At 39.5% G+C, this 27,159-nt stretch overlaps 1 protein-coding gene across 2 annotated transcripts in view; it reads left to right on the top strand.

Moving 5' to 3' along the window:
* The window catches only part of Glb1l3 (galactosidase beta 1 like 3), a 48,406-nt gene extending 21,774 nt beyond the window's left edge, over positions 1-26,632 (top strand). Inside the window, exons 10-21 of one of the 2 annotated variants that reach the window (XM_031345311.1) lie at positions 6,239-6,323; positions 8,444-8,581; positions 9,098-9,178; positions 9,538-9,621; positions 9,894-10,000; positions 10,855-10,995; positions 11,306-11,377; positions 12,016-12,094; positions 12,548-12,635; positions 12,916-13,027; positions 26,034-26,150; positions 26,280-26,632. In XM_031345311.1, coding sequence (XP_031201171.1) covers positions 6,239-6,323; positions 8,444-8,581; positions 9,098-9,178; positions 9,538-9,621; positions 9,894-10,000; positions 10,855-10,995; positions 11,306-11,377; positions 12,016-12,094; positions 12,548-12,635; positions 12,916-13,027; positions 26,034-26,150; positions 26,280-26,414 — 1,239 coding nt within the window. In that variant the 3' untranslated portion in view covers positions 26,415-26,632. The remainder of the gene's footprint in view (positions 1-6,238; positions 6,324-8,443; positions 8,582-9,097; positions 9,179-9,537; positions 9,622-9,893; positions 10,001-10,854; positions 10,996-11,305; positions 11,378-12,015; positions 12,095-12,547; positions 12,636-12,915; positions 13,028-26,033; positions 26,151-26,279) is intronic. The other variant, XM_031345312.1, reaches the window with a different exon arrangement.
* Positions 26,633-27,159: the final 527 nt, after the last annotated feature.

Below are 27,159 nucleotides of genomic sequence, written 5' to 3'. Positions count from 1 at the left end.
CTCTCTCTCTCTCTCTCTCTCTCTCTCTCTCTCTCTGCCATTTATGTTAGCTGAGCATGATGGAGATAACATATATTAGTTATCTTGTCTTTGAAATAAATTCACATGCACTTCCTTCAGTGTGCAGTTCCAGGAAGGATCTGAGGAGAGGTTAAATTGTCTTCCTTTGATGGGGTTTACTTTATTCTGTAGTGATGAATCTAGAACTTTAGATTTTATTTGTGAGAATGTCAACAAGGGACTAGTACTTAGTAGTATAATACAGAGTTACATGTAAAGTCCTTTCTATTTTCCCTTTTTAGAAAACGTGTGTGTGTGTGTGAGAGAGAGACAGAGAGACAGAGAAAAAGAGAGAGAGAAAGAGAGACAGAGAGACAGAGATAGACAGAGACAGAGATAGTGTATCACAGCACATGTGTGGAGGTAAGAAGTCATCTTTGTGGGATGAATTTTTTTCCTTTTGCCTTTGCCTGGGTTCTGGAGATGAAACCAAAGTCATTAGGCTTGTGTGACAAGTCCTTTTACCCACTGAGCCATCTCCCTGGTCCCCTGTTCATTTTTTTCAGCCAGCTGTTTGTTAGTCCTTTGGACTTTCCAGGTTTCTATCAGCATCTTTTCTTGTGTGTCAAAGTGTGGAATGGTCCATCCTTTGGATGAGAAAACCCATAGACTGCAGACTAATGAGAAGAGCTCAGTATCTGAATTAATTGTATACATCTTCTTTAATCCCAGCTTCTTATGGTAACTTAACAAGTGGAACAATTATCATAGAGACTAGAAAGTCTTTTTCTTTTATACACAACTTTAAAACAACTTAGGTCTGCTTTGAGGTGCCATACTCATCCAGAGCTGAACCATAAATAAAGCCTAGTGGCTATTTTGAAAAGATCAGCCAGTGTCTTTTTCTTTACCTAAAGTTCTATTTGTCTTTATCTTACACTTGACTATTTTTGCTGTTGTAGTGAACTATCTATGTGTGGTGGCTCCAGAGACCAGAATTGGGTGGCAGATCTGTAGGAACTGGAATGGTTGTGGGATGCCATGTGGGTGCTAAGAAACAAAACTCTAGTCCTCTGCAAGAGCAGGTAGTGCTCTTAACTGTGGTGCCATCTCTCCAGCCCCACCAGTGTCTTAGTAGGCAGATGGTTCATCTTTTCCATTGCTCCTAAATATAGTCTGTACAAACAGCATTTGATGGAATGGACAGCACTGAGACTCAGGATGCCCATGATGAGTGTAATGTTTAGGTCGTTTAGAAGTCTTTACTCACCATCTAAGCGACTTTAGAAACAGAGGCTTGCTCTTTGCTATCTTGAGTAGAGCTTGGGACTTCAAACTTGAAAGGAACATCCTTGAGCAAGATTTAGTTACCATGACTGTAGCCTCAGTTCTAGAAGGCTCTCCCATCAGCCTGAAACCTGGTCTTTTCCCATTTGTTTGTTGTCAACTAGTATCTTCTTTTTCCTTTCAACTGTATCGATACCTGGTAGGAAAGAAGCCCCACAGCAGCACAGCAGACAGTCTCTGAGACTTCCCAAGTCTTCAGCTAAAATCTCACCAAAGATAGCACAAGAGTATTTATTTATTTATTTATTTATCTATTTATTTATTGTATGTACATATTTTTATTTTTATTTGTTATTTTATTTATTTACATTTCAATTACCTCCTTCCTGGTTTCCTTCATGCAAACCATCTATCCCATTTTCCCTCCTCCTGCCTCTATGAGGGTGCTCCCACCTCCACTCCTGCCTCACTATTCTAGCATCCCCCTATGCTGAAGCATCAAGCCTTTACAGGACCAGGGGTCTCCCCTCCCATTGGTGTAAGGTAAGGCAATCCTCTGCTACATATACAGCTGGAGCCATGGGTCCCTCCATGTGTACTCTTTGGTTAGTGGTTCAGTCCCTGGGAGCTCTGAGGGATCTGGTTAGCTGATATTATTGTTCTTCCTATGGGGTTGCAAATCCCTTCAGTTCCTTCAGTCCTTTCCCTAACTCCTCCATTGGGGACCCTGTGCTCAGTCTGATGGTTTTCTGCAAGCATGGGCTGGAGAGATGGCTCAGTTGTTAAAGGCTTATGCTCACAACCAAAAATATAATATTTTTTATTATTTATTGGAAAATTTCAGGCATGGATACATGATGAACTTTGCCTCTCCCACTCCTACCTCCACTCTTCTCAGGCCTACTCCAGCTCACTTGCTCCTAACTTTATGTCTTCTTCTTCTTTTTTTAAATAAACTATGGAGTCTAATTTGTGAAGCTCATATACTCAGTGATGGGTAGTTGGGCCATCACTGGTGATTGGTTAACATTCCAGGGCCACACTCTTAAAGAAACAGGATCCTCTCTTTCCCAGTAGTCATCAATAGTAAGCCTCCCATCTGGGGACTCATGGCCTCTCTGCCCTCATGTTCGATTATCAACTGGCAGGTCTTGTGCAGGCAAACAAACAAAAATTTTAAAACTTTGAAATGATATATCATAGGAGAAAGAGGCTTTTGATGTTGTATTTTTGTATTCAAAAGCAAATAACAGTCTTCTGGCTTTGTCTTCAGGTGGGTTGTAAAAATAAATAAAAGACCAGAACTAAAGTAAAAAAATAAAAGTGCCCCTTCAAACAACAAAACCCAAACTAAATAAAACTAAAACCAGCTCACCAAATACACCCACAAAACAAACAAACAAACCTCCAAATCTCTGAACAATCCTGAAGGAACAAAATTGACAATTATCCATTATTTCCCAGAATAACAGTCATTGAAAGTTTTACATGGTGGAATGAATATATTTTACAGCGTGTTTATAGTTCCCAGTGTTAGTGGGAACTATAAGTATTTTCAGCTGGTAGTGTAACTGCACCATACATCCTAGGAAACAAGTTATAAGAAGAAAAAGACAAGTAGCTAATTCAAACACAAGTCGTTTTCAGAGAAACAATTTTTCCTGGAACTTGGCACCCTCTGGTTTTTAGCTTGTACTAACAGTGCACCCTCAAGCATCTAGAACTACTGCCCAAACATCATAAAATAGAAATGACTTACTTTGTGCCAGCTCATGCTGCAGAGTGACCTAAGCAAGATCAGGTCGTGGTTTAAGCCTCAAACATGGAAGTAAAGAGCCCCAGTGTGGTTGTACCCAGGCTACATGCATCAGCTTCTAAGGAAAGCCAGACAACCAAATGAATGGAGTACTTTAAATACAAAATCAAGCAAATAAATATTTTTCAAGAAAATGAAACAGATGAGGAGGTACCAAACAGCTAAGGTTCAAGCTAGAGCCCTCCCTGGCTGTCAAAAGCCCAAACCCTCTTCCTTCTACCAATGAGTTATTTATTGACAGCCAAAACTAGGAGCTAGAAAGAAAGGAGAGTCCTGGGACATAATATGTCTTCCAGGAGCTGCTAGGATATCCCAGAATTTCAGCCACAGGGCTGTCTGTGAACAGTTAAGTCTCTTCTTCCCTAATGGTTTCTGGTCCCTTGGTGGGAGTGGAGAGGAGTCTTGTGGCTTTGAGATCTTTCTCTCAGTTGGCTCCATCAAAACATTCCCAGAGGGTGAGGTTTTTACTGCGCCATGCTCTACTGGAGAGCCAGGAGATGGAGAGGAGCGAAGGAAATGAGTTGGTTCAGCTGTTGGCTTGAGGAAAATGGAACACTTTTCCTTCAGATGCTTGTCTTCAGGGAGAGACACTAGGCACCGTGGGATTTTATGAAACAGAGGGTAGAACATTCATGGCCAGGTAGAGTCCTTTTCAGAGTACAGTTTCCTGTCATCTTTCCTTTGAGAGTCATGCTGGGCAGGGCTCATCTCCTGAAAGCAACAACTCCTTTTCTTCAAAATCACAGCTGAACCTGACCTAGAGGTCACATACATACACAAGCATGGGCCACTGAAATGCTGTGAGAAGGGCGGGGGCAGTGAGTGAGTCCCCGGATCCTGCTACTCTGTTAACATAGCATACCAAAAGAGATCCGAAAGGAAGCTCAGCCATGCTTCCTGACAAAACTGCATTTGGATTGCTTTCTTTTCCCTCATATAGTCTCTGTACATCAGTTAATAAGCAACTTGAGGAAGAAAGGTTTGGGTTTTTTTGTCATTGTTGTTGGATTTTGTTTTCTTATGGAGTCAGAAGGTTTATTCCTGGCTTGCTTGGCTTCACATGCTTGGGCAGAGCACCAGACAAGATACAGAAAGTAGATAAGATGTAGCAAAGGGAAAAATACTCCAAAGTGCCCTCCCAAAGTGACTTCCATCTCTTTGTGTGCCCACCTCCAAAGGTTTCCAGAAACTCTCAGAACAGTGCTCCCAGATGGAACATATAAACATGAGAGGGGCATTTCATATTCAAACTTGGAGAGTAGCTAACATTTGCTAAGCACTCCTGTGTGCCAGGCACTATACTGGCTGTTTATTATTTTCCAAATCTCCCAGGGAACTGTGGTAAGTACTGTTACTGTCTCTGCTTTAAAAGGAAATCAGGACATGAAGGGATGTAGAAATCCATGCACAGAGCTGGTATTTGATAGTTACATTCCAGTGCTGCTGATTCAACTAGATTCAACTGGAGTCCACTCAACAATTATCACGGAGTCAAAAGTCACATGCAAAGTGCTGCTATTGCTCAAGCCAAAGGAAGACACCTGGGACAGGGCCATAGGCAATAACATTCCATGGTGTCTCTGTCAGATGCCACCCGTGCCTTTTCTCAAGCATTCCAGCAAGATACGGTCATGATCTTTCTTGTTTATTTTAATTTTAGTTTTTATGAAGAAAAGCATATGGGACACCCCAGCTAATTATCTTTTTGACATCTTTTCACTCCAATTTTTAAAATTAGATTAATATCTGTCCTGAGGTTTTCTGAAAAAATAGTTTTTGTTCCCTGAATATCTGGATTGAATTTGCTTTTATTTATCTACATTGTTTTTTTTTCCTGGTTAAAAAGTATACATTATTTGTGTTGATTATTTTCTCTTCATAGAAATCCTTATTAGTATCAATTTTCTTATACTTACATCATACTAATCATGGTATATTATATTTACATTGAATCCAAAACATTAAAAAAAGGCTTTTAAAACTTTTCTTTATTCCATGTTTAAAATATGTTGTTAAATTTCTGAATCTTAGGGATTTTCCAGTTATTCCTAAGTTTTTATTTTACATTTAATATGTGTATGTGTGTGTGTATTTGTGTGTGTGTGTGTGTGTATGTGTGTGTGTGAGTGTGTAAGAGAGAGAGGGGGAATGAGAATTGGTGTGCAGACAAAATTTTAACACATTTGGCCCAACCTCAGGGCTTGCTATTAAGATATTACTTTTTGAACAAGAGCCTTCATTGTTCAACATACTTGAGAATGCTTTTGGAAGTGGTGTGAATATAGTTATTAACTTGAAAGTATGTTTGATCAAGGGTTTAAGCAGCCATGGGATACATTTTAAAAGGAATGCCCACATTTTAGGTAAAAATGAATTCTGGAGAGTTGGGGAATATATGACTTTGATTTATTTCTGTATAGTCTGTGCTAATGAGTCATTGGTGATCACATCCATAGCACAGTGCAATGGTTAGGATTGTGGCTGCAGGAACTACACATTTGCTAGTTCAAATCCCAGCTAAAGCATTTTCGAACTGAGCTAAGTTGTACAGTAACCTATGTTTGTAGTAACCTACACTTTTCCATTTGTACAGTGAGAGAAGTAATTTATCACTGTGGGTCTGTTAAATAGCACTACTTAAATAATTTTTTTCCTTTTTTTTTTTCTCGAGACAGGTTTTATCTGTGTAGCCCTGGCTGTCCTGGAACTCACTCTGTAGACCAGGCTGGTCTTGAACTCAGAAATCCACCTGCCTCTGCCTCCCAAGTGCTGGGATTAAAGGCGTGTGCCAACATTGCCCAGCTTAAATATAATTCTTTACTCTGTGCCTCATGATAGTAAAAGTTCAATAATTACTAGTCATTTTGATATGTTTATAATTACTTTATTACCATAAAAGGTATAATTCTTAAAGATATAAAAATTTAAAATCTTTACATAATAATTTATTAGCAAAATATAAAATAAATGCTGTTAGAAATAAAAATTATATGAATATAAGAGTGTATCAAAACAGGAGAATCTCTGAATTGGGCAAAAGGTAGAAAACATTGCTGGCATTCTCCCTTGCAGGGTCCTTTTGTTCTGCTCTATTTTCCTTTGTTACACTGAATGTTTGACTTGCTTTGTTTATAGAATGATAAACCCATTATGATTATGGAATTCTGGACTGGCTGGTATGACTCATGGGGGAGTAAACACATTGAGAAAAGTGCAAATGGTAAGTGAACCATTGTTTTTAACTCAGAGTCAGAAAGGCCCTATGCCACAGATCATTTACATAGCTCCCTGCTTATTGAAATTCCTGTGCAGACATGAATATCCATCTAACCTTTGCTAATTACAAGCACTGACCATGCTTGTGTGCACAAATAGTATGACATCTATCCTATAGCAATCTTACAATTAAACAAAACAAGCAGATTGTTAGAAATTAAAACATCACTATACAGTCCATGTTTCTCAGGCTGTGTGCTGCAGGGAAACAGGTGCAGTCAGAGATCCAGGATAGGAAATAGTTCTCAGAGAGTCTGACATTCCTACAAATGCTTCTGGAGCATTTGCATGATGCCATACTCATCCCTAGGAAAGATGACTCTATGGCATTGTCAACAAAATGGTAGTAGTTACTAGAAGCCCACAGGCAGTGAGAGATGAGAACTTGGAGTCTGGGCTCTGAGAACAAGACTTAAATCTCAAGGCTTCAGCAGTAGCTTTGCGACTTGAGGCAGATTTCTTTTACTTCTGAGTCAAAATGTCTATCTCTTCCCAAAATGGAGATTATTTAGCTTGAATACTCATCAGTGGATGAATGGATACAAAGAATGTGGTAAATATGCACAATGGAGTATTATTCAACAAGAAGGAAACCCTGCCATCTGTGGCAACAGTCTTGGAACTGGAGTTCTCTGTGCTAAGTGAGGTCACCCAGCTAGAGGATGACAAGTTCTATTTCTCCTGTATTTATGGAAATTAAAAATAAATGTTGATCTTGTAGGAGAGCACAGTGGAATTGTAGTTAGTAGAGACTGAGAAGGATGTAGAGAGAAGGGAAGAAGCCCAGTGAGGGACCCCAAAATTCAGCCAGAAGGGAGACATTAGGTGAGGTTTTCTGTAGCTTAGTGAGACAAATACTTGTTAAAACAATCTGTGATACATTCACAATGACTAAGAAAAGTGACTGTAAAGACCCAGCCTAAAATGATCAATGGTTAATGATACAGACACACTCCTTATCCCAGTTTGGTTATTGTGCTTTGTACACAGATGTCAAATTACCACGAAGTCACCCATAAAAGCATACAAAGATTACATCTCAGTAAAATATGATATTAAAAAAATCCTTTGCTCAAAAGTGAAGAGTGTGGGAAGTCTAGGATTGTTGAAAAGTTTTAATGCTGCCACGCAGAACAATGCCTGGCAATTTCCATCTACTTAGCAAAAGTGTGCTGTCATGAAGCTGTGTTGTTACAGCTATATGAAAAGCTCGCTTGTCCTGAAATGGGAGAATTGCCTAAGTATTGGTGTCTGAGAAAAAGACAACATCTAGCAAAGCCATGAAAGCATGACTAGCCCAACCATTAAAGATCTTATAAGAACAACACCAGCATCACCCCAAAACCTGGCCACCATCACCAGCCATAATGCCACCAAGCCACAGATATGTGATCTCTTGTATCTGGGGCACAGTGTCTTGATTGTTATAGTTTTCACTAGTTGATTGACTCATCATTCCTGTGATGGTGTGGGAATTAAAACCTTCATTTGATTGGTAGCAAAGCAGAAGCAGAGAGAGAAAATAAGGCATATGTGGTCTTACAAACAGTAAAGAGCACAGCCAAAGCCAAGGCCCATGCTGAACCGCCATCTTCCAGTTTCCATGACAGTCAGAGGGAAGAGGAGTTCATTGTTAAATATGCTGGAAGTATAAGTTTCTTATAAATACCACAGGCATAGTACAGTAATGCAGTGCTTTTAACTCAACACTTCTTAGAGACATTGTCCTGGGAAGGTAGGAATGAGAGCATACTTGTGATTTGTAAATACTTTAAAAATTTAGTTATTTATAATACAAGTGTTTTAGACTATCATTTAATACATATAGTTTGGGGGTCAATTTGTAGCAAAGTGATAGTGGAAAAAATGAAAAGAAAAGGAAGAAATTAAAAGAACAGAACAGAAAAGAAAATTTAAAAAGTTGCAAGAGTGGTTCTGGATGGTTCTACCTACTTAATGGTGAAAAAGATGACAAGATTGACTGTGCTGGACAGAGCTTGAAATGATAGTTTTCACCTGAGTTCTCAGTCTCCCTTTTGCTTTTAACCTCTCCTTTTCTAATAGAAATTCAACACACGGTATATAAATTCATCCGCTATGGACTCTCCTTCAACATGTATATGTTCCACGGTGGAACCAACTTTGGTTTCATAAATGGAGGCCACTATGAAGAGAAGCACATCCATGTTGTGACTAGCTATGGCAAGTGGTGATGGTGTGGTCACTTCCCTGGGTGGGTGGGCCTACAGCTTTGGGTCTGGGGAGACTCCAGAATCACACTCTTGCATCACGAGGTCCTAAGAAGCAATCTGTTCTGAGAATTGAGGCTTTTCATCTGCTTTCCTTTATTCTTTGACATTTATGCTGCACAACCAGCTGCCATTCTAGCAGGCAGGTTTCTGAGCACTAATGTTCTGCTTCACTCTTGTGCTTTGACCCCAGTGCTCTCGGATCTAGCTCAGCAGGAACTAGGGTCCTGGGTTGAAGGGACAGGAGTGTCTGTGAGATAGCAAAAGGGAAGGAACTCCTAGGTTTCCAGATAGGATTTGGGGGTAGATTTCCAGGTTGACATTTACATCCATATCCCAGCAAGATACAGAAGATGTGTCTTCCTTCTGTCTCATCTTTGGTGGAACTGGGTTTCCACACATCCCTGTGCTTGAGGCAGGGCCTGCTGTGGAGGACTGCAAGTCCCAAACAGGAACCCCTGTCTTGTAGACTATGATGCTGTGCTGTCTGAGGCTGGCGATTACACAGAAAAGTATTTCATGCTTCGGAAACTCTTTGCATCTGGTTCAGGTACTTATCACCTTAGTAGGAGGATAGCATTCTCATGGGCTATCCATAAATTGTGGAAGAGGGAAAAGGGGAAATGTCTTTTATGGGGTGGGTAACATCTTATGAAGCTTTCGAGAGCAAGGACAATCTTACATCAACTTTCAGGTTTCCCACTTAAAAGCTAGATGGATTGTACATCCAATTTAGAAACCTTTAACCTTCTTTGCTGAAATAAAAACCATGATACCGGTGTGTTATGTGATGATGAAGAGTAATCTCTTATTTGTAAAATTAGTATTGTATGGTACATAGTAATAACATATGCAGAAAGGTAACATACTATTTTAACTTTAATTAAGTGCATCCATTTTGCTGTCTAGTGAGGGTTATAACAGAGCTACGAGCCAGCATTGCCAGATGTAACACGGAGCTTTCTACTGCTCTTCTCTCTATGTTTTCACCAGGTACACATGCTTACTATGTGTTTACTAGGTATGTTGTCTACCAGGAATCAATGCTTCCTAGATATGTATCTCTACCAGATGCGTGTGGATGCAAAATGGCCCCTATTATCTCTCTTGGAGAAGTACATCTATGTCCTAGGATAACACCCCCCTCCTTTTTTCTTTTTTTGTCTCTGGATACAATGGTCACTGATAGTAATGGCAAATGCTTAGAGAGAGGAATGGTTCTTTTAGCCACTTTGCCCTGTGCTCCAATGCCATTCTCATTGCAGCACATCCTCTGCCTCCATTGCCTCCTCTCATTCCCAAGGCTGTCTATCCCTCTGTGAATCTCTCATTCTACCTGCCACTGTTTGATATTCTACCATACTTAAATGAGGTGAGTACTGCTTGGGCATCAGCAATGGGATGAAGGGTGAGACCATGGAGAAGAAGGGGAGAAGCATGTGGGTCTCCCATGGAGAGGTAGGGGCAAAGGATGTGGGTCCCTGGAGAAATAATCTTATCAAGGAACCCGTTCAATGGGAGAGTTTGAAATTTACTCCTTGGTATTGTATCTACACCTGGAATTATTGGTCAGGAACCACCTGTTGCTTTGGAGAAGATGATAAATAACTCAAAAGAATTAGCAACAAGAATGAGAAGGCAGGCACTGCAGGGTATCCTATCTTAGAGAATCCTACTTCCAGCTTAGATGGACTCACTTGCTGAATGCTATTATAGGACCCACAATGGAAAATCACTGGCTAAGGACCCATGCATGTAATTTTCTTCATTAACTACGGCTTTATTTTTAAATTATTTCTTTTCTCTCCCTCTAAATGAGAAACCTGCCCTAGTTGTAGATACCAAACTCCTGGCTTATATTGGCTTTACTTCCACTGTTACTATTTTAGACAAGAAGCAGTGACAGTAAATTGTCCACATAACTAAAAATGTTTGCTGAGTTCAGAGTTTTTGTCTTCAGTTATTTGCAATGTTTGTTTGTTCTGCTGATTAGTTTTTGTGATTATAGTGGTTATGTGGTCTTCCCAATGCCATATTACTCCAAATTTCTTGGACTGTGAATATATTACCATAGAAGCATTGTCATCGCATCTATTTGTGATTGTTTTCATTCATGGAATCTGTGAGGACCATTGTGTGGTCCAACAAATAGTAACAAGAGTCTTAGGAGAAGGATCATGGTTTCTCCTCATTTTGTCTTCTGTTCCTGCCCTGTCTCCATCATAGCCTGTCATGTTACACACTCCAGTCACCATGGAGAATCTTCCAATAAACAGTGGCAGTGGTCAGCCATTTGGATTGGTCCTTTATGAGACTTCCATCTGTTTTGGAGGCAGTCTCTTTGCTTCAGTTCACGATTCAGCACAGGTAGGCATCAGCATGCATCTCTGGTGGTGTGTAGCCTACCACCAATGTTGAGCAGTGTAGTTACAGATTCACTTCACTATATGATACTATTTATTTTGCCATTATGGTAGAATCATAGGAAACATAGAGTCAAATCAAATAGACTTTTATTGTTCGTTTTGCTGTAACTCAGTCTACTGGGGAGTCCTGTTTACCCTATAGTTGTCTGAGCACTGAAGTTAGTACCTGTCTTTCTCTTCCACTTTCTACCTAAACCTCTGTTCTTCAGGTAAGCCTATTGATCAATCTGACACTGTGTCTCTTTTTGTAGGTGTTTTTGAATGACAGAAGTATAGGAATTCTGGATGAGAATAATGAGTTTCTACAAATCCCTAAAATCCAGGTAAGTAATCCCACAGCCCAGGGGATACTGTTGATTGTCCCTTCATAGGCAGCGTGGTGATTGGCTTGCCTACCACTTTCTCCCACTATGTTATTTTTTCTCATATAGGATTTGTAGCAGAAAGTGTATAGGGCCATAATCTTAAGACATCTTCTAAGCTTTGGTAGCCTACCTACAGGATGAATTATTTAGTGAGAGTAGAAGTTCTCTTTAGGTCTGATTCAACCCCTGGCTCCTGTTTGGATCTAAAGGAGAATAAAAGGTTATTTTTGCCCATCCTAACAGGTTCAGCAAAAAGGAAAAAGTAGATTAAGTATGGGATATGAGCTGGGATCTCTGTCTCTGTCTCTCTCTCTCTCTGTGTCTCTCTCACACACATACACACACACACAGAGAGAGAGAGAGAGAGAGAGAGAGAGAGAGAGAGAGAGAGAGAGAGAGAGAGAGAGAGAGAGAGAGAGGGAGAGGGAGAGGGAGAGGGAGAGAGGGAGAGAGAGAGGCTGGGAGGGGTGTGAACTGGGGACTGCTGGTCTCTAAACCTCCTTTACCCAGTTTCTAGGGACTTGAAAAAATAATGTGTTCTTGAATATGAACTCTTGATGGCTATTTTGTTTCCACAACTTTGTTCCCCTAAGCAGGGCTGTCAGCTTCTGAGGATCCTGGTTGAGAATCAAGGCAGAATCAATTTCTCTTGGAGAATTCAAAATGAGCAGAAAGGTAGGCTTTGGTCCTGAGAAACAATGTAACTTCTCTTCATTTACTTGAAGCTTATAGCTATGGATTTTGGGGGTTGGGAGGATGGAAATGACCCCCTGAAAAGTGGACTATTTGATTCTATGAGCAGTGATGTTACTTTGTGCCCTCTCCTTTGTTCTGACTTTTCTTTTTATCCATGGAAGGAAAGCAGAATAGTTAGGTTGGATGCTAGCCCATCTTAGATCAGGACTCAGTCTTCTTTCAGGAAAAATCCCTATACTAAGTGGGGAAAGCTTTTAGTCCTGTGGAAGCATACAACAAGAAAACTAAAATGACAATAGGTCAGTTTAGTATTTGCTCTCTTGGCTGTATTCCTTGAAAGGAAGCATATATATAAAGCTGTATTTCTCTGTCCCAAACTTTGGAGAATATCCAGTACTTGTTGCTAGACTCTTCTCTGCTTCCCATCTACAGGATTAAATAAAGAGGTAAGCATCAATGGCACTTTGCTGAGGAATTTCACCATCTATTCTCTGGACATGAAGATGAGTTTCTTCAAGAGGTATGCTCCTCCTGACCCAGAACACATACCGAGGTCTGAGAGGTTATGAGTTCTTCCTTTGTTGGTGAAAGGCCCAAAATTCAGATACCTGAAGGAGTATATCCAATTATCTGATGTTTTACTTCAGCACTAGGACAGAATAGGTATCCTGATTGCCATGGTAATACTGCCAGTTCAATATGTCAATGGAGTCCTGATCTCTGTGAGAGAAGGCTGAGTCAGCATTGGAAGGAGAGCTGGGAAGAATTTTCTCAGCCTCATCTTTTGCTCTTGTCTCCAGGCTCCGCTCTGCATCCTGGAAGCTTGCCCCAAAGACTTATAAAGGCCCTGCCTTCTACTGGGGAATCTTGAATGTCGGCTCTTCTCCCACAGACACCTTCCTGCACCTACCAGTAAGCAAGACTCATCTTCTCTGATGTTCTAAATATGTATTTTCTTTTAAATATTTAGCCTATTTTAAAAAGCGTTTATATGTATGCATGTTTATAGGCATATATGTGGATGTGTGTGGCCTCTCCTGGAGGCCAGGAGAGGAAGTCAGATTCTCTGGAGCTGGAGTGAGAAGCAGTTGAGAGCTGCCTGACACAGGAACTGGTGACTGGTACTGGTCTTCTATAAGAGTGGCATGTGTTCTTAGCCACTCCTAGGATGTTGTAGAAGAGGTAGCAGAAAGAGTTCAAGAGCCAGAGGCTCAGAGGACTACAAGGAAATGATGTCTCTGGATCCGTCAGAGCAGGTGGACATGTGAAGCAATCCCAGCCAGCATGGTGAGGGAGCTTGGCCATGACCTCCTGCTGAGGAGCTTCTGGTAACTCTTAGCTATTGAGAGTTGTTGATAATTCTACCATAATCCAGTAGAAGGAGATATGTCCACGGATAGTGGGGAGGTATAAATTGGCACTGATATAGGTGAAAAACAAATCAAAGTTTAATAGAAGGGAGGCGTTGAAGAAGTTGGGGAAGGGAGGTTGAATGTCGCCAAAATGTATACAAAATTCTCAGAGAACACATACACACACACACACACACACAAATAAAATTATAAATATATATTATATTATATATAATGGAATAAAATATAATAAAATAAATACATACATATATAATGAAAATAAAAATATACAAAGTAACCTAAAGCAAATAAAACTTAATCAAAGCCATGACATACCTGAAGGAAGACTTGCCTTTCTCCTTTCTTCCTTATGTCTAATAAACTGTATGATCTCTCTCAATCACCCTAATTTATCATTATGTATAAGGTATATAAGAATACAACTGAAAAATTCAAGCAGGTATAACATCTGCAGAACAAATAGCAGACCCTCTTTAAAATTTTATTACATCTCACTTTATACTTGTGTTTGCCAAAACTATATATTTATATTTAAATGTGCTTAAATATGCAGCACATAAAATTTCTTCTTGATCAGTTTTCTAATCAAGGCTTGAGTTTTGACTTTTCAAAAAGTCAAATGGTAGTTCTATTAATAATTTATATTGTTTTTTAAAATCTGTATGGCATGTTTTATTCACTTTTTGTTTTTTCTTTCCCACTGGCTTGGATTGTGGTAATGTGCCTGGCTCAGTCTTCTGGGTGCTGGGAATATAGACATGTGTAGTGGTGAGTTTAGCTACACTGCTTTGGCTTCTGGGAGGGGGTCACTTGTGTCCACTACCCATGGGCTATCTGGACTCACAAATGGAAGACACACACACACACACACACACACACACACACACGCACCAGTTAATTTTAAAATACCTTGGCTATCTCAAAGGCTGTGCACTCCTAAACTTTTCCCCTGCTACCCCATCCCCAATTGAGGAAGTGGCCAGTGGCCCCCCACCAGAATTCTCACATGGCTAGATGGCTTTCTCACCTGCAGTTCCTACATCCCATCCTTCTCCCCAAAGTCATGGCAATTCTTTGTCTCCTTTTTTTTCAGTTCCTAGCCCATGCAAACCTAAAGGTTCTGCCCCATCTGCCTTTGTCCAGCCATTAGCAACTGGCATATTTATTAATCAATCAAAAACCAATTGGGGACAAGGGCTGTCAGTGTTTGGATACACAGATTCCTGATTAAATCAGAACATTAGAACCAGTCCCCAACAAACATAAACTGCCACACTGAGCTTTTCAGTTTCTTTTCTCTTTCTTTCTTTCTTTCTTTCTTTTTTAAAATTAGGTTTGGGCTTTTCATCTTTTTCTTCTGTGTATTTTACTGTTTCAGAGAATCCTGCATTCCAACAGCTTTTCTGATTTTAGTTGTCGTATATACTTTTTTTTTTAGAGGAAGAATTCAAACATATCTTGTTCCTTTCTGGGACTGTTGTAATCCCTCAGTTTTCGATTGTCTTGGGATGGGTGGCTTCACTTCTCTTTCATTTCTGAAGGACAGATTTCTTAGATATAGTATTCTTGGTTGGCATATTTTCTTTCTGGACTTTAAATGTATCATCTCATTTACTTCTGACTGTAAGTTTTCTTCTGAGAAATGGACAGCTACTTTATTGAAGTTTCCCTTCTCTGTAGCTGGATGTTATCCTCTTACCAGTATTGAATTCTCTTTGAAGTTTTGTTGGTTTGATAATAATGTGCTTCAAAGGAAACCTTCTTGGTGGATGATAATTGAGATTCTTCCAGTTTCCTGGTTATCTGGATATTTCCCAATAATTGGGAAGTTTTTACTATTGTTTTACCAAGTAGGTAAAGTAGTTTACCAAGTAGTTTCTATGCCTATTTGTTCTGAAATTCTTCAATTTGATCAGTTCTGTTGTTGATGCTTTTAATTGTGTTTCTTATTTACATTTTTTTAACATCTTTGGCTCCAAGATTCCTGTTTGTCTCTTCTTAAAAATAATGTCAAATTCTGTGGTTTGTGTCATAAAAATGTATGCTTTTAGATGTGGTAGTAAAAAAATTCAAAGGAAACAAATTATAATGTTATGGGAGGTCCTCAGGATCCTAAGGCTTACTGGCTTACTTTAGGATGATGATGATGGTGGTGGTGGTAGTGGTGATGAATCTACCCACTAAAGTGAGGAATGACATATCTTGGCATAGTGGGCAAGAATAGCAAATTTGTCAAAAGCTAAATGAGACAAGAGCCCTTGAGGGGTGAACAGAAAACCTTTTTAGATAAAGAAACTCATCATGACCAGAAGTACTCTTATCTCCCATCTTAAAGACATAAGCTAAGTATGCCTTAAAGTGTTCCTATTAACATTTCAAACATGAGCCCTATGACCTTGGGATCATGCCTAGGAATGTGTCCACCATCCTTTCTTATTGAATTGTGACATTAAACTGAACATGTTCTTTAACATACATCTTAAACTGAGCTTGTTCATGAATGTGTTTTCTTTAAACATGGTAACCATACAAATATGCCTATGCTTCCTAACTGAAGTCTCCAGAACAATCTAGACAATGTCCCTTATTCTGGTTCTTTGGGGGATTTTCTAAAATCCAGGATGCATGTCTTGTAATCTTTTAAAAATAAAATTTAAGTTTAGAAAAAGTGGGAATAAAAAGCAGAAGAGGCAGTTAGTTATGATAGCATGTATCTGTCCTTGCTGAGCCAGATATAGTCTGAAGTCATTTAGTGATTTTTTTTCCTTCAGAATATCTTTTTAAATTTACATTTCAAATGTTATTCCCTTTCCTGGTTTCCCCTCTGCAATCCCCTACCCCATACCCCTTACCCTGCTTCTATGAGAGTGCTGCCCCTGACCCCTACCTACCCACTCTTGCCTCACCACCCTAACAGATTATTGGGCACTACTTTGGCCAAGGAATCTATCCTTCACTATTGAGCAGAAATACCCAGGCTGTATTATTAGGTATTTTCCTTAGAGTACTAAATCATGTGTTCATGAGCCCCAACTAGGGCAAAAATATTCTATAATATGTATCCCAGAATCAACCTTTCTAGTTCTCAGGCAAATACTCAGAGGGCCTTCTTAATTCTCAAGAACAATGTTGGTGAGCTGAGTCAATGTTTACTTCCTTGAGATGGTAGATAGAACTGTCATCAGATGCTTCAACAAAGAAGTTTTCCAAACTTTCCAGATCTCTAAGCGCGCGCACACACACACACACACACACACACACACACACACACACACACGGTACATACAAACCCACATCAAATCTGGTATAGTAAATCCAGGGGGCTATACTTGAACAAGTATTCAATAAGGCTGTGATACTTTGAATACAAATGGCTCCCATGACCTAATGTATTTGAATGCGTAGTAATCATGGAGTGGCACTATTTGAAAAGGTTTAGGAGGTGTGACATTGTTGGAAAAAGCTTTGAGGTTTCAAAAACCCACACCAGGTCCAAACTCTCCCTTCCCCCCCGACCCCCCTTTGCTTATGGATCAGGATGTAACTGTCAACTCTTTCTCTAGCACTGCCATGCCTGCCACCATGTTCCTTGCCTTGATGATAATGCAATAGATCTCCAGAACTGTAAGCAAACCCCTAGTAAAATGTTTTGAATTATATGAGTTGCTATGGTAATGGTGTCTCTTTCCAGCAATAGAGCAATGATTAAGACAAAAGTCTTGCCCACATTGGGTTAATCTACTTGTGTTAGTTGTTGTTCTAGTGCTGTGAAGAGATACCATGACCACAGCAACTCTTATTTAAAAAGCATTTAATTGAATCTGGCTTATAGTTCCAGAAGATCAGTTTATTATCATCATGGTGATGAGCATAGTTACACACAGGCATACATGTTGTTGGAAAAATAGTTGAGATAGTTCTACTTCTGGATCCACAGGCATTAAGAAGAAAGTCTGTTGTAGGTTTTTGAAACCTCAAAGCTCACCCCCAATGATCTACTTCCTCCAACAAGGCTACACCTCTTAATTCTTTTCAAGTTGTACTACTCCCTGATGACTACCATTCAAATATATGAGCCTGAACACCAGAAGGACCAGGCACTCTGCCAGACCAGTGGCTCAGGTTCCTTCTGGTCCCACAACACCCAGAGGAAGATCCACTCCCAGGCACTCTAACACAGTCAGGATCAGAGGTGAGGAGGATACAACATCTGCCCCAACACCAGGAGTAACTAGGACCAGCAGGACCCAGGCACTCAGGAATTCTGCTAGCCCAGTGGTTCAGGTTGCTTCCAGTCTGTCTGGGCTGGCCAATGTCCTGAGCAGACCTTGGGTGCAAACTCTGCAGTCATTCCCAAAACACCCAGAGGAAGCTCCACTCCCAGGTGCTCTAATAAGCCCAGGGTCACAGGATCCCAGAATCACAGGATCACAGATACAGCTTGACTCTGAGGAGATCTGACATAACCAGGATCACAGAAAGGACAGGCTCCAGTCAGATTTAGCAAGGGCAGGTAGCACTAAAGATAACCAGATGATGCAGGGCAAGAGTAAGAATATATGCAACATAAACTAAGGTTACTTGGCATCATCAGAACCCAATACTCCCACCATTGCAAGTTCTGGAAACAACATCACACTGTAAAAGCAAGATTCAGATATAAAATCACTTATCATGATGATGATACAGGACTTGAAGAAAGACATAAATAGCACCCTCAAAGAAATACAGGAGAACACAGGTAAACAGCTAGAAGCCTTCAAGAGGAAACACAAAAATCCCTTAAAGAACTACAGGAAAATACAGTCAAACAGGTGAAGGAAATGAGCAAAACCATCCCAGAATCTAAAAATGGAAATAGAAACAATAAAGAAATCAGAAAGAGAGACAACCCTGGAGATACAAAAGCTAGGAAAGAAATCAGGAGTCATAGATGCAAGCATCACCAAAAGAATACAAGAAATAGAAGAGAGAATCTCAGGTGCAGAAGATAACATAGAAAACATTGACACATCAATCAAAGAAAATGCAAAAAACAAAAAAGCTCCTAACCCAAAACATCCAGGAAATCCAGGATGCCGTGAGAAGGTCAAACCTAACGATAATAGGTATAGAAGAGAGTGAAGACTCCCAAGGTAAATATCTTCAACAAAATTATAGAAGAAAACTTCCCAACCTAAAGAAAGAGATGCCCATGAACATACAAGAAGCCTATAGAACTCCCAATAGACTGGACCAGAAAAGAAATTCCTTCATTTACATAATAATAAAAACACCAAATGCACTAAACAAGGAAAGAATTTTAAAAGCAGGAAGGGAAAAATATCAAGTAACATATAAAGGCGGGCCTATCAGAATTACACCAGACTTCTCACCAGAGACTATGAAAGCTAGAAGATCCTGGGCAGATGTCATATAGACCCTACAAGAACACAAATGCCAGCCCAGTCTACTATACCCAGCAAAACTCTCAATTACCATAGATCGAAAAAACAAGATAGTCCATGACAAAACAAAATTTACACAATATCTTTCCACAAATCCAGCCCTACAAAGGATAATAGATGGAAAACATCAACATAAGGAGTGAAACTACACCCTAGAAGAAGTAAGAAAATAATCTTTCAACAAACCCACACAAATCTAATTCCACCTCTTACAACAAAACTAACAGGAAGTAACAATTACTTTTTCTTAATCTTAATATGATAATTAATATTACCAACATATCCTTATCAATTGAAATCCAAAAATATGAAGAATTAGAAATTTATTGACTGTCATCCAATGGTCTCTCTAATTTGGTTATTGGAGAAATAGGTCCAATATTATATAATCCGTATACAGCTTGTTTGTTTGTGACAGTGTCTTGCTGTGTACAACATAATGGTCTTAAGATCTTGCTTCTCTTATCTCAGCCTCTCTATTAGTAGTATTGTTTATTTCATGTTTTCACACTATACTATGGTTTTCAGAACAGCTTACATATTTTAAAAGTATTTATATACCCAAAAGAAATGCAGACAATTAAATTGGTAGGGGGTTTGTAAGAGAACAACAAAGAGTAAGACTGAATGCTTTGCTTGACGTTTGTAACTCTTGTATCAAGTTACCACAGTAAGAGCCAAGATTCTAAGCTCTACTAAATACAAAGCAAACAAACAAATGAAAATACTTTCTATATTTATGTTCATTTAAGAAAATACTAGTAGTGATGTGTTATTTTGAAATATACAGTTAATATGTTTGGATTTATTTGAAATTTATACTGAGAAAAACGTATGTATTTTCAGTATTGCTGTAGACAAACATCTACATAAGACTGTTAAGTTGATTGTTTTTGTTATATTATTTTATAAATTTTAAAGAATATGACAAAAAAAGATATTGTAGGTATTGAAGGGGGAATCTCTGGGAGGAGTTGGGGTACAAAAGGGAAACAAGGATGTAATTTAATTCTATTTACTTAAAATATGTTTTTAAATGTTAACAAATTCAGGTAAATTAAAATCATGTAACTTTTCTCATTATAATGCAATAAAACTTAAGAAAAAAGAAAATACTTCCCAAGCCATAAAAAACTGTATTTACATGCAAAGTTTATAGTTATTAGGGCATATATCAGAGATTAATTTTTAACTATGTATAACTTTGTGTGTCCCATAAAAAAAATCATCCTACCATTATTTTGGTTAGTGAAGGTTTGCCTGATCAAATTTTGTTAAAATAAGGAGATACCATTATATATATAAAAAAATTCTAAGAGATGACTTTCTTGTTTCTAAGTAATAAAATAATTGATTTTTACATTCAAATATATAGGACACATGTATTGCTTAAGTGATTGAATCTGTTATTTATTTTTCTTGTTGCTGTAACCAAACACCTGACAACCAACAACTTGAAAGAGGAAGAGAGATGTGGCTTTTTGTTTTATCTTTTTAATTTTTTATTTATTTTGTCATAGATCATATCTAGCACAACTGCAGTTTCCCACCCTTTCTCTCTTCCCAGTGCCCTGCCTACACTCCTCCATATCCCTTCAGAGAAGGGCAGTCCTCCCAGGAATAACAACCAAACATGGCATGTCAAGATGCAGTAAGACTAGGCACCCCCTCCCCCAGCCCTGTATGAAGGCTAGGTGAGGTAACTCAGTAGGAGGGCAAGGATCTGGATGTGTTTATAGTTATCTTAGGAAATAAGGAAATAATTAAAAGGAAAAAAAACCAAATATATTAGCCTATGGGGGCAGTTCTTATTCAAATCACCATACCACTTTTAAACAGATCCTGATTTCTAGGTTTTGAAATGTGTATGCTTCTGGTTGATAGGGTGAAATCTTAGAATCAGAATATACTTTTAGGTCTATATATTAACAAGGGTGGACATTGCTTGCCCTAGGTGGGTTGTGTGATTATTGGCAGTTCAATTTCTGCAGGAGTCTGTTGAAACTAATACCTCTCAGGATGGATTTTTCATATAACATTTCATACAGGGGATCTTGAGTTTCTTTAGTAGCCCCTCCCCCAATGTGAGTCAGGGCAATGGGTGAAAGTAGCTTTCTGACAAAGTTTGGCTGAGGTGACCTTAAGTATGATTGACATGCGAGGGTTTAGAGTGGCCATGGTGCCTTGTTCATTATGTTCCCAGCTTCTCAGAAATCCTATCTTCTACCCTTGAAGTAAATATGAGCCCATTGTTACTATGGATAGACTGGTATAACCCAAACTTAGAGATAATTTCTTCTAAACATCTTCAAATAATTTTTTTCTGCTTTTTCTGCTCTGTCATGGAAGGCTTCTATTTATCCTCCCAAGCCAAGGAATCCATGAAAATTAAAATGGAATCCTCCGGGGATAGTTGATATGACTTTACAATCCACTTGGAAGTCCTCTCCTGGCAACATGCCTATGGCTTGTCCTGCTCTTCCAGATAAGAGAACAGTTCTTAGTTGAATGCTGTTCTTTTGGCAGTACATTGCCATGTCCTGCATGGCTTTGTTCTAGAAACATGATTAGGATGATGAAGGAATGAACAAAGGAAAGACATGGGGACAGAAAAGCTGGGGTCAGGTGGGCCAGATTGCAAGCTGGTACAACCAGTCTGGAAATCAGTTTGGCGGTTCCTCCGGAAATTGGACATAGTACTACCTGAGGACCCAGCTATACCACTCCCAGACATATACCCAGAAGATGATCCAACATGTAATAAGGACACATGATCCACTATGTTCATAGCAGCCTTGTTTATAATAGCCAGAAGCTGGAAACAACCCAGATGTCCCTCAACAGAGTAATGGATACAGAAAATGTGGTACATTTACACAATAGAGTACTACTCAGCTATTAAAAACAATGATTTTATGAAATTCTTAGGGAGATGGATGGATCTGGTGAATATCATTCTAAGTGAGGTAACCCAATCACAAAAGCACACACATGGTATGCACTCACTGATAAGTGGATATTAGCCCAGAAGCTCAGAATACCCAAGATACAATCCATAAACTGTAAGAAACTCAAGAAGAAGGAAGACCAAAGTGTGGATACTATTTTCTTCTTAGAAGGGGGAACAAAGTATCCATGGAAGGAGTTGCAGAGACAAACTATGGAGCAGAGACAGAAGGAAGGGCAATACAGAGACTGACCCATCCAGGAATCCTTTCCATATTCAGTAACCAAACCCAGATACTATTGTGGATGCCAGCAAGTGCTGGCTGACAGGAGCCTGATATAGCTGTCTCCTGAGAGGCTCTGTCAGTGCCCGACTAATACAGAAGTAGAGGCTCACAGCCATCCATTGGACTGAGTACAGGGTCCCCAGTGAAGGAGCTAGAGAAAGGACCGAAGGAGCTGAAGGGTTTGCAGCCCCTTAGGACGAACAACAATATGAACTAACTAGTACCCTCAGAGTTCTCAGGGACTAAACCACCAGCCAAAGAGCACACATGGTGGGACTCATAGCTTCAGCTGCATATACAGCCTTGTTGGTCATCAATGGGAAGAGAGGCCCTTGGTCCTCTGAAGGTTCTATGCCCCTTTGTAGGGGAATGCCTGGGCCCGGAAGTGGGAGAGGGTGGGGTGGTGAGCAGGGGAGGGGAGAGGGAATAGGATTTTTTCCCAGAGGGGAAAGAGGGAAAGGAAATATCACTTGAAATGTAAATAAAGAAAATATCTAATAAAAATATTAAAAGAAAGAAAAAAAGAGGACACACCAGCAAAAACAACAAGTTGGAAAATCTGCTTTATTTTATGCATATGCATTGAGGAGGTAGGTTTATTGTATATAGCTGGATACAGAGATGGGTGTGGTGGTTTGGATGAGAATAGTCCCTATTGGTCCATATGTTTGAATGTTTGGTCTCCAGTTAGTGGAAGTGTTAGGGAATGACTAGGAGGTATGACCTATTGGAGAAGGTGTGTCACTGTGGATGGGCTTTGAGGTTTCTAAAGCCAAATACACTGTACCCAGTCTCCTTTTCTCTCTACTACTACTCCAGGACCATGCCTACCTGTTGTCTGCTCCCAGCCATGCTGTTTTTGGCTAACCTTCTGGAACTGTAAGCAAGTCCCAAATTGAATGCATTCTTCTCTAAACTGTCCTAGTTCATGGTGTCTCTTCACAGCAATAGAACAGTAATTATGAAAATAGGTTTGCGGTACACAGCTGAATAAAGAAGCAGGCTTTAATAATCTTGGCATAAGGGTTGTCTCTGGGAGAATTGTCTCAGGCTACAATAATCTGGGAAGCTATGGTTAATAGTTGCTATATATACTGGCTAATCATTCAGAAATACTAGTACATGAACCATTGGAAGGCTTTGTCAACTCCCTCAGTCTGACCTGGGAGGGCTTTGCCCACAAAGATAGAAAATGTCTGAATGTCTGTTGTTTTGTTTTGAAATGTCTCAGAGTCCCTAGACCCTTGGGGATCTCAGAGACTGACCTACCAACCAAAGAGCACACACAGACTGGACATAGGCCTCCTCACGTAGATGTAGCAGATGTGCAGCTTAGTCTTCATGTGGGTCCTGAACAACTGGAGCAGGGGCTATCCCAAAAGCTGTTGCCTGTCCTGTAGGATATGTTCTTCTAGCTGGGCTGCCTTGTCTGGCCTCAGTGGGAGAGATTGTGGCTGACCAAGCCCCATAGACACTTGATATGCCAGAGTAGGCAGACATCGAGGGAGGGCCCCAACCTCTCAGAGGAGATGGAGAGGGGTGAGGGGAAGGTTGTAGGAAGGGGTGACCAAGAAAGGGGTCAGTGAGTGGGATGTAAAGTGAATTAGAAAGAAAGAAAGAAAGAAAGAAAGAAAGAAAGAAAGAAAGAAAGAAAGAAAGAAAGAAAGAAAGAAAGAAAGAAAGAAAAAGAAAGAAAAACAGAATTGTCTGCCTCAGAGGAGGGAATGATCTGTGTAGAGGCAGGACGGGAACCAAAGGCAGGCAGAGAATCTGTTTGGACAAGACCACACACTTAGCTCCAGTGTTATCTGGAGTTTTCTTTTACAGTGTCTGGCTCTTTCCTCCAGTGTTCTCTTCTGCCACAGACTGCCACTTCTTTAGAGGCATTTACTGCCTGAAGCAGCCTGTGCATCCTCTTTCTGGGTTAAATTTCTTTTTTGTTTGTGTATAAAAGAGCTCCCTCTTTCTAAATTGTACCATGTACATAAAAACTGAGAAGGCATATCTTGAACCTACAAAATAAAGTTAATGCTCTTCTCCTTTTTTTTTATTTCTTCTATTTTTGAATCAAGATCAATTTCTCAGACTTTTGTATCAAAGAGTTTTTGCCTCAGTGGTCTCATGGAAGGAGACTGTAACGTAACCAACTTGAGATTCACTATCATGCCTCGTCTACAAATTACATTCTTTTCCTCACTTGGCTAGAGCTCAGTCTGGACTTTTTCTTTTTCTTTCTTTCTTTTTTTCTGCTTGATATAGCTAGTTATTAGCACTGAGCAATCGCACATTAGAGGCTCTTGTGAAATAGGGAACAGAATGACTTGGTCAAGGTTCTGGCACGATTTTAAAGCAAAATGGGATGGGACATGAGTCTGTCGACCAAGAATAGTGCTGTGATCTATATTCACTTACTCATCAGAGACAGCTTTATTTCCAGAACACTAGAGACCTAATATGGGGTTCAGACTACTCATGCCTGCTCTGTAATCAGCATTTAGGTAACCAGTAAATAGTGAAGCTTTAGCAACTGCCCTTAAGCGTGGTAACCAACCCCAAAGGGCTATGTAATTGTTGAAAAGCTACCATCATTCTTAAAGAACCACCATTTGTATCAACACCAGCAGCAGGCCTTAACCTTTGAAAAACAATATTTTAAAATTATTATATAATTACATGATTTCCTCCCTCTCTTTTCTCCCTCCATCTACTCCCAAACATTCCCTTGTTTTCTCTCAAATTCATGTATTTATAAATACATAAATGTAACCTATTCAGTCCATATGTTATCTGTATGTATGTAATCTCAGGAATGACAAATTAGTATTTTTATATGCATTTAAACTAAATAACTAATTTATATATGGTAGACACTATATGGAAGTATTCATTAGTGGCCTCTTGGGTTTACCAAAGCTTTGATTATCTTGTTTATTCTTGCTTAAACAAACCAGTCTTTCAGCTGGTTTTATGAAGGCTTTACAATGAATACAACTTTGGAATCAAATAGAACTTTGGTCCTAAGTGCCCTGTCACTTAGCTGCTAGCATATTAAGGTTTCTGGTGAGTGAATTATTTTTATCTCACCCTGTTTAAGTGTATAGTTCCTTAGAGTCCAAACCCAGAGAGTACACTATTTGATTCCTTGACAGCTATAACTGTACTGTTTGTGAGGCCAGGAAAGGCCCTTTTAGGTTCTCAGCTGCTCCCAGAGAGTAAGATGCCTCTTAGTGGAAAAATTTGCCAGGAAATCTCCTTGTCTTTTTGTTTTCTTGTCCTAAATATTTTTTTCTGTAACTGTTTGATTTATTTCCAGTAGATTAGAAGAGCTTATGTTTAGCCTGGAGTGATGGTATAGCAGTTAAAAGCACTGGTTGCTCTTTCAGAAGACCTGGGTTCAGTTCTTAGTACCCACAGGGTAGCTCACAACTGTCTAACTCCAGTACCAAATGATCAGATGCATTCTTCTGGCCTCATCCAGAACCAGGCATGCAAGGGGCACACACATACACTAAGGCAAAATACTCAGACCTATACAAATAAAATAGATAAACATAATTTAAAAAGGCCATGTAGCTTTGCCAATCACTATCCATCCATTTATCTTGTTCTTATTTTGGAAATTAAAATCCCTGCTTTAAAAATGTAACACACATGTCAGTCAGTAGGAACACAGTGCATCTCCAGGCAAGGGTTGGCTCCATTGTCTTCTTTCTTATTCTCAGACTGTGGGAGGAAGTTCTAGATGTTTTTCCTTCTAAGTTGTTTTCATCCCACTGGGATCCTTAATCTCGCTTTTGCTCCACAATGCTCTGCTCTCACTCTATGCTACCATGTCTCAACCTCCTCCTTCCCCCATGCCTTTCAGAACTGGCATTATGGGTTTGTGTTCATCAATGGACGTAATCTTGGGAGATATTGGGACATTGGACCTCAGAGTACACTGTACCTTCCTGGTCCCTGGCTTCATCCAGAAGACAACGAGGTGAGTTACCCAACCCTGCCTCAAGGCATCATAAACTGTGAGATGGATCTTCATTCTCCAGTTCCAGTGCTTTCTTCAACCTGTATAGCTCAGCTGGTGATTCTCACTCCCAGTTTTCTTTCCTCTCAGGTCATCGTGTTTGAGAAGGTAGAGAAGGGTTTTTACATCCAGACAAGAAAGAAACCCCAGCTGCAAAAGTGCTACAAAACAGATCCTGCACTGCGGGGTGCTGCTGGTGATGTTGACAACTGCCAAGAATATTGAACATAGTACTGTTTGGAGAAAAAGATGAAAGTGACCAAAATACCCAGGGAAATTGCTACATATATCATACTTTCCATTTAATTACTATCTTTAGGCTATAAACTTCAAAACCTTTAATAAACAAATTTATCTATTTAAATGCTTAATTCTTAGTAGGTTCTTATTCTCTGTCAAGATATGCCTTTAGAAAGAAACAAAATAAAAACAAATTTAACTTCTGCCTTCTCATGCTCTGTAAAAAAAAATAAAGAATAAGTAAATAAAAAAAATAAGTAAATAAAGAAAAGAATTCTCTTTAGCACAGGAGAAATTAAGCATGCTGGCCTTTATTTGCTAAAGAGAGTATTGAAATAGTGATTTGTAAATGCATGGTCTTGCGTGTGTGTGTGTGTGTGTGTGTGTGTGTCTGTGTGTGTGTGTGTGTATGTGCTAGAGGAGGAGGTAACGTAGTTCAGCCATCAACATCTTTAGGCACTACCCTATCCTGTTTGTCTTCAAGGTGATCTCTTGGGTGATATCCAATCAAAGATCAAATAGCAATTTGGTTTGGTTCAGATATATCTGACAGCTAAGTCTGGCAATGAGTTCATTAGGGTTTATTCCTTCTTGGTTTTTGGGGTATAGTGGGGCCTCTTATTTATAGTGGACAGAGATCAGTGAGATCAGCCCACATACATGAAAAATCCAACAAATCTTCTCAAATCACACTATTTGAAGCCTAACACAGTCTCTCATATTAAGAATA

This window comes from Mastomys coucha, unplaced genomic scaffold, assembly GCF_008632895.1.
Source record: "Mastomys coucha isolate ucsf_1 unplaced genomic scaffold, UCSF_Mcou_1 pScaffold23, whole genome shotgun sequence".
Taxonomy (NCBI): Eukaryota; Metazoa; Chordata; class Mammalia; order Rodentia; family Muridae; genus Mastomys; species Mastomys coucha.
The sequence above is the reverse complement of the archived record's forward strand: the minus strand, read 5'-3'. Positions and strand labels throughout refer to the sequence as shown.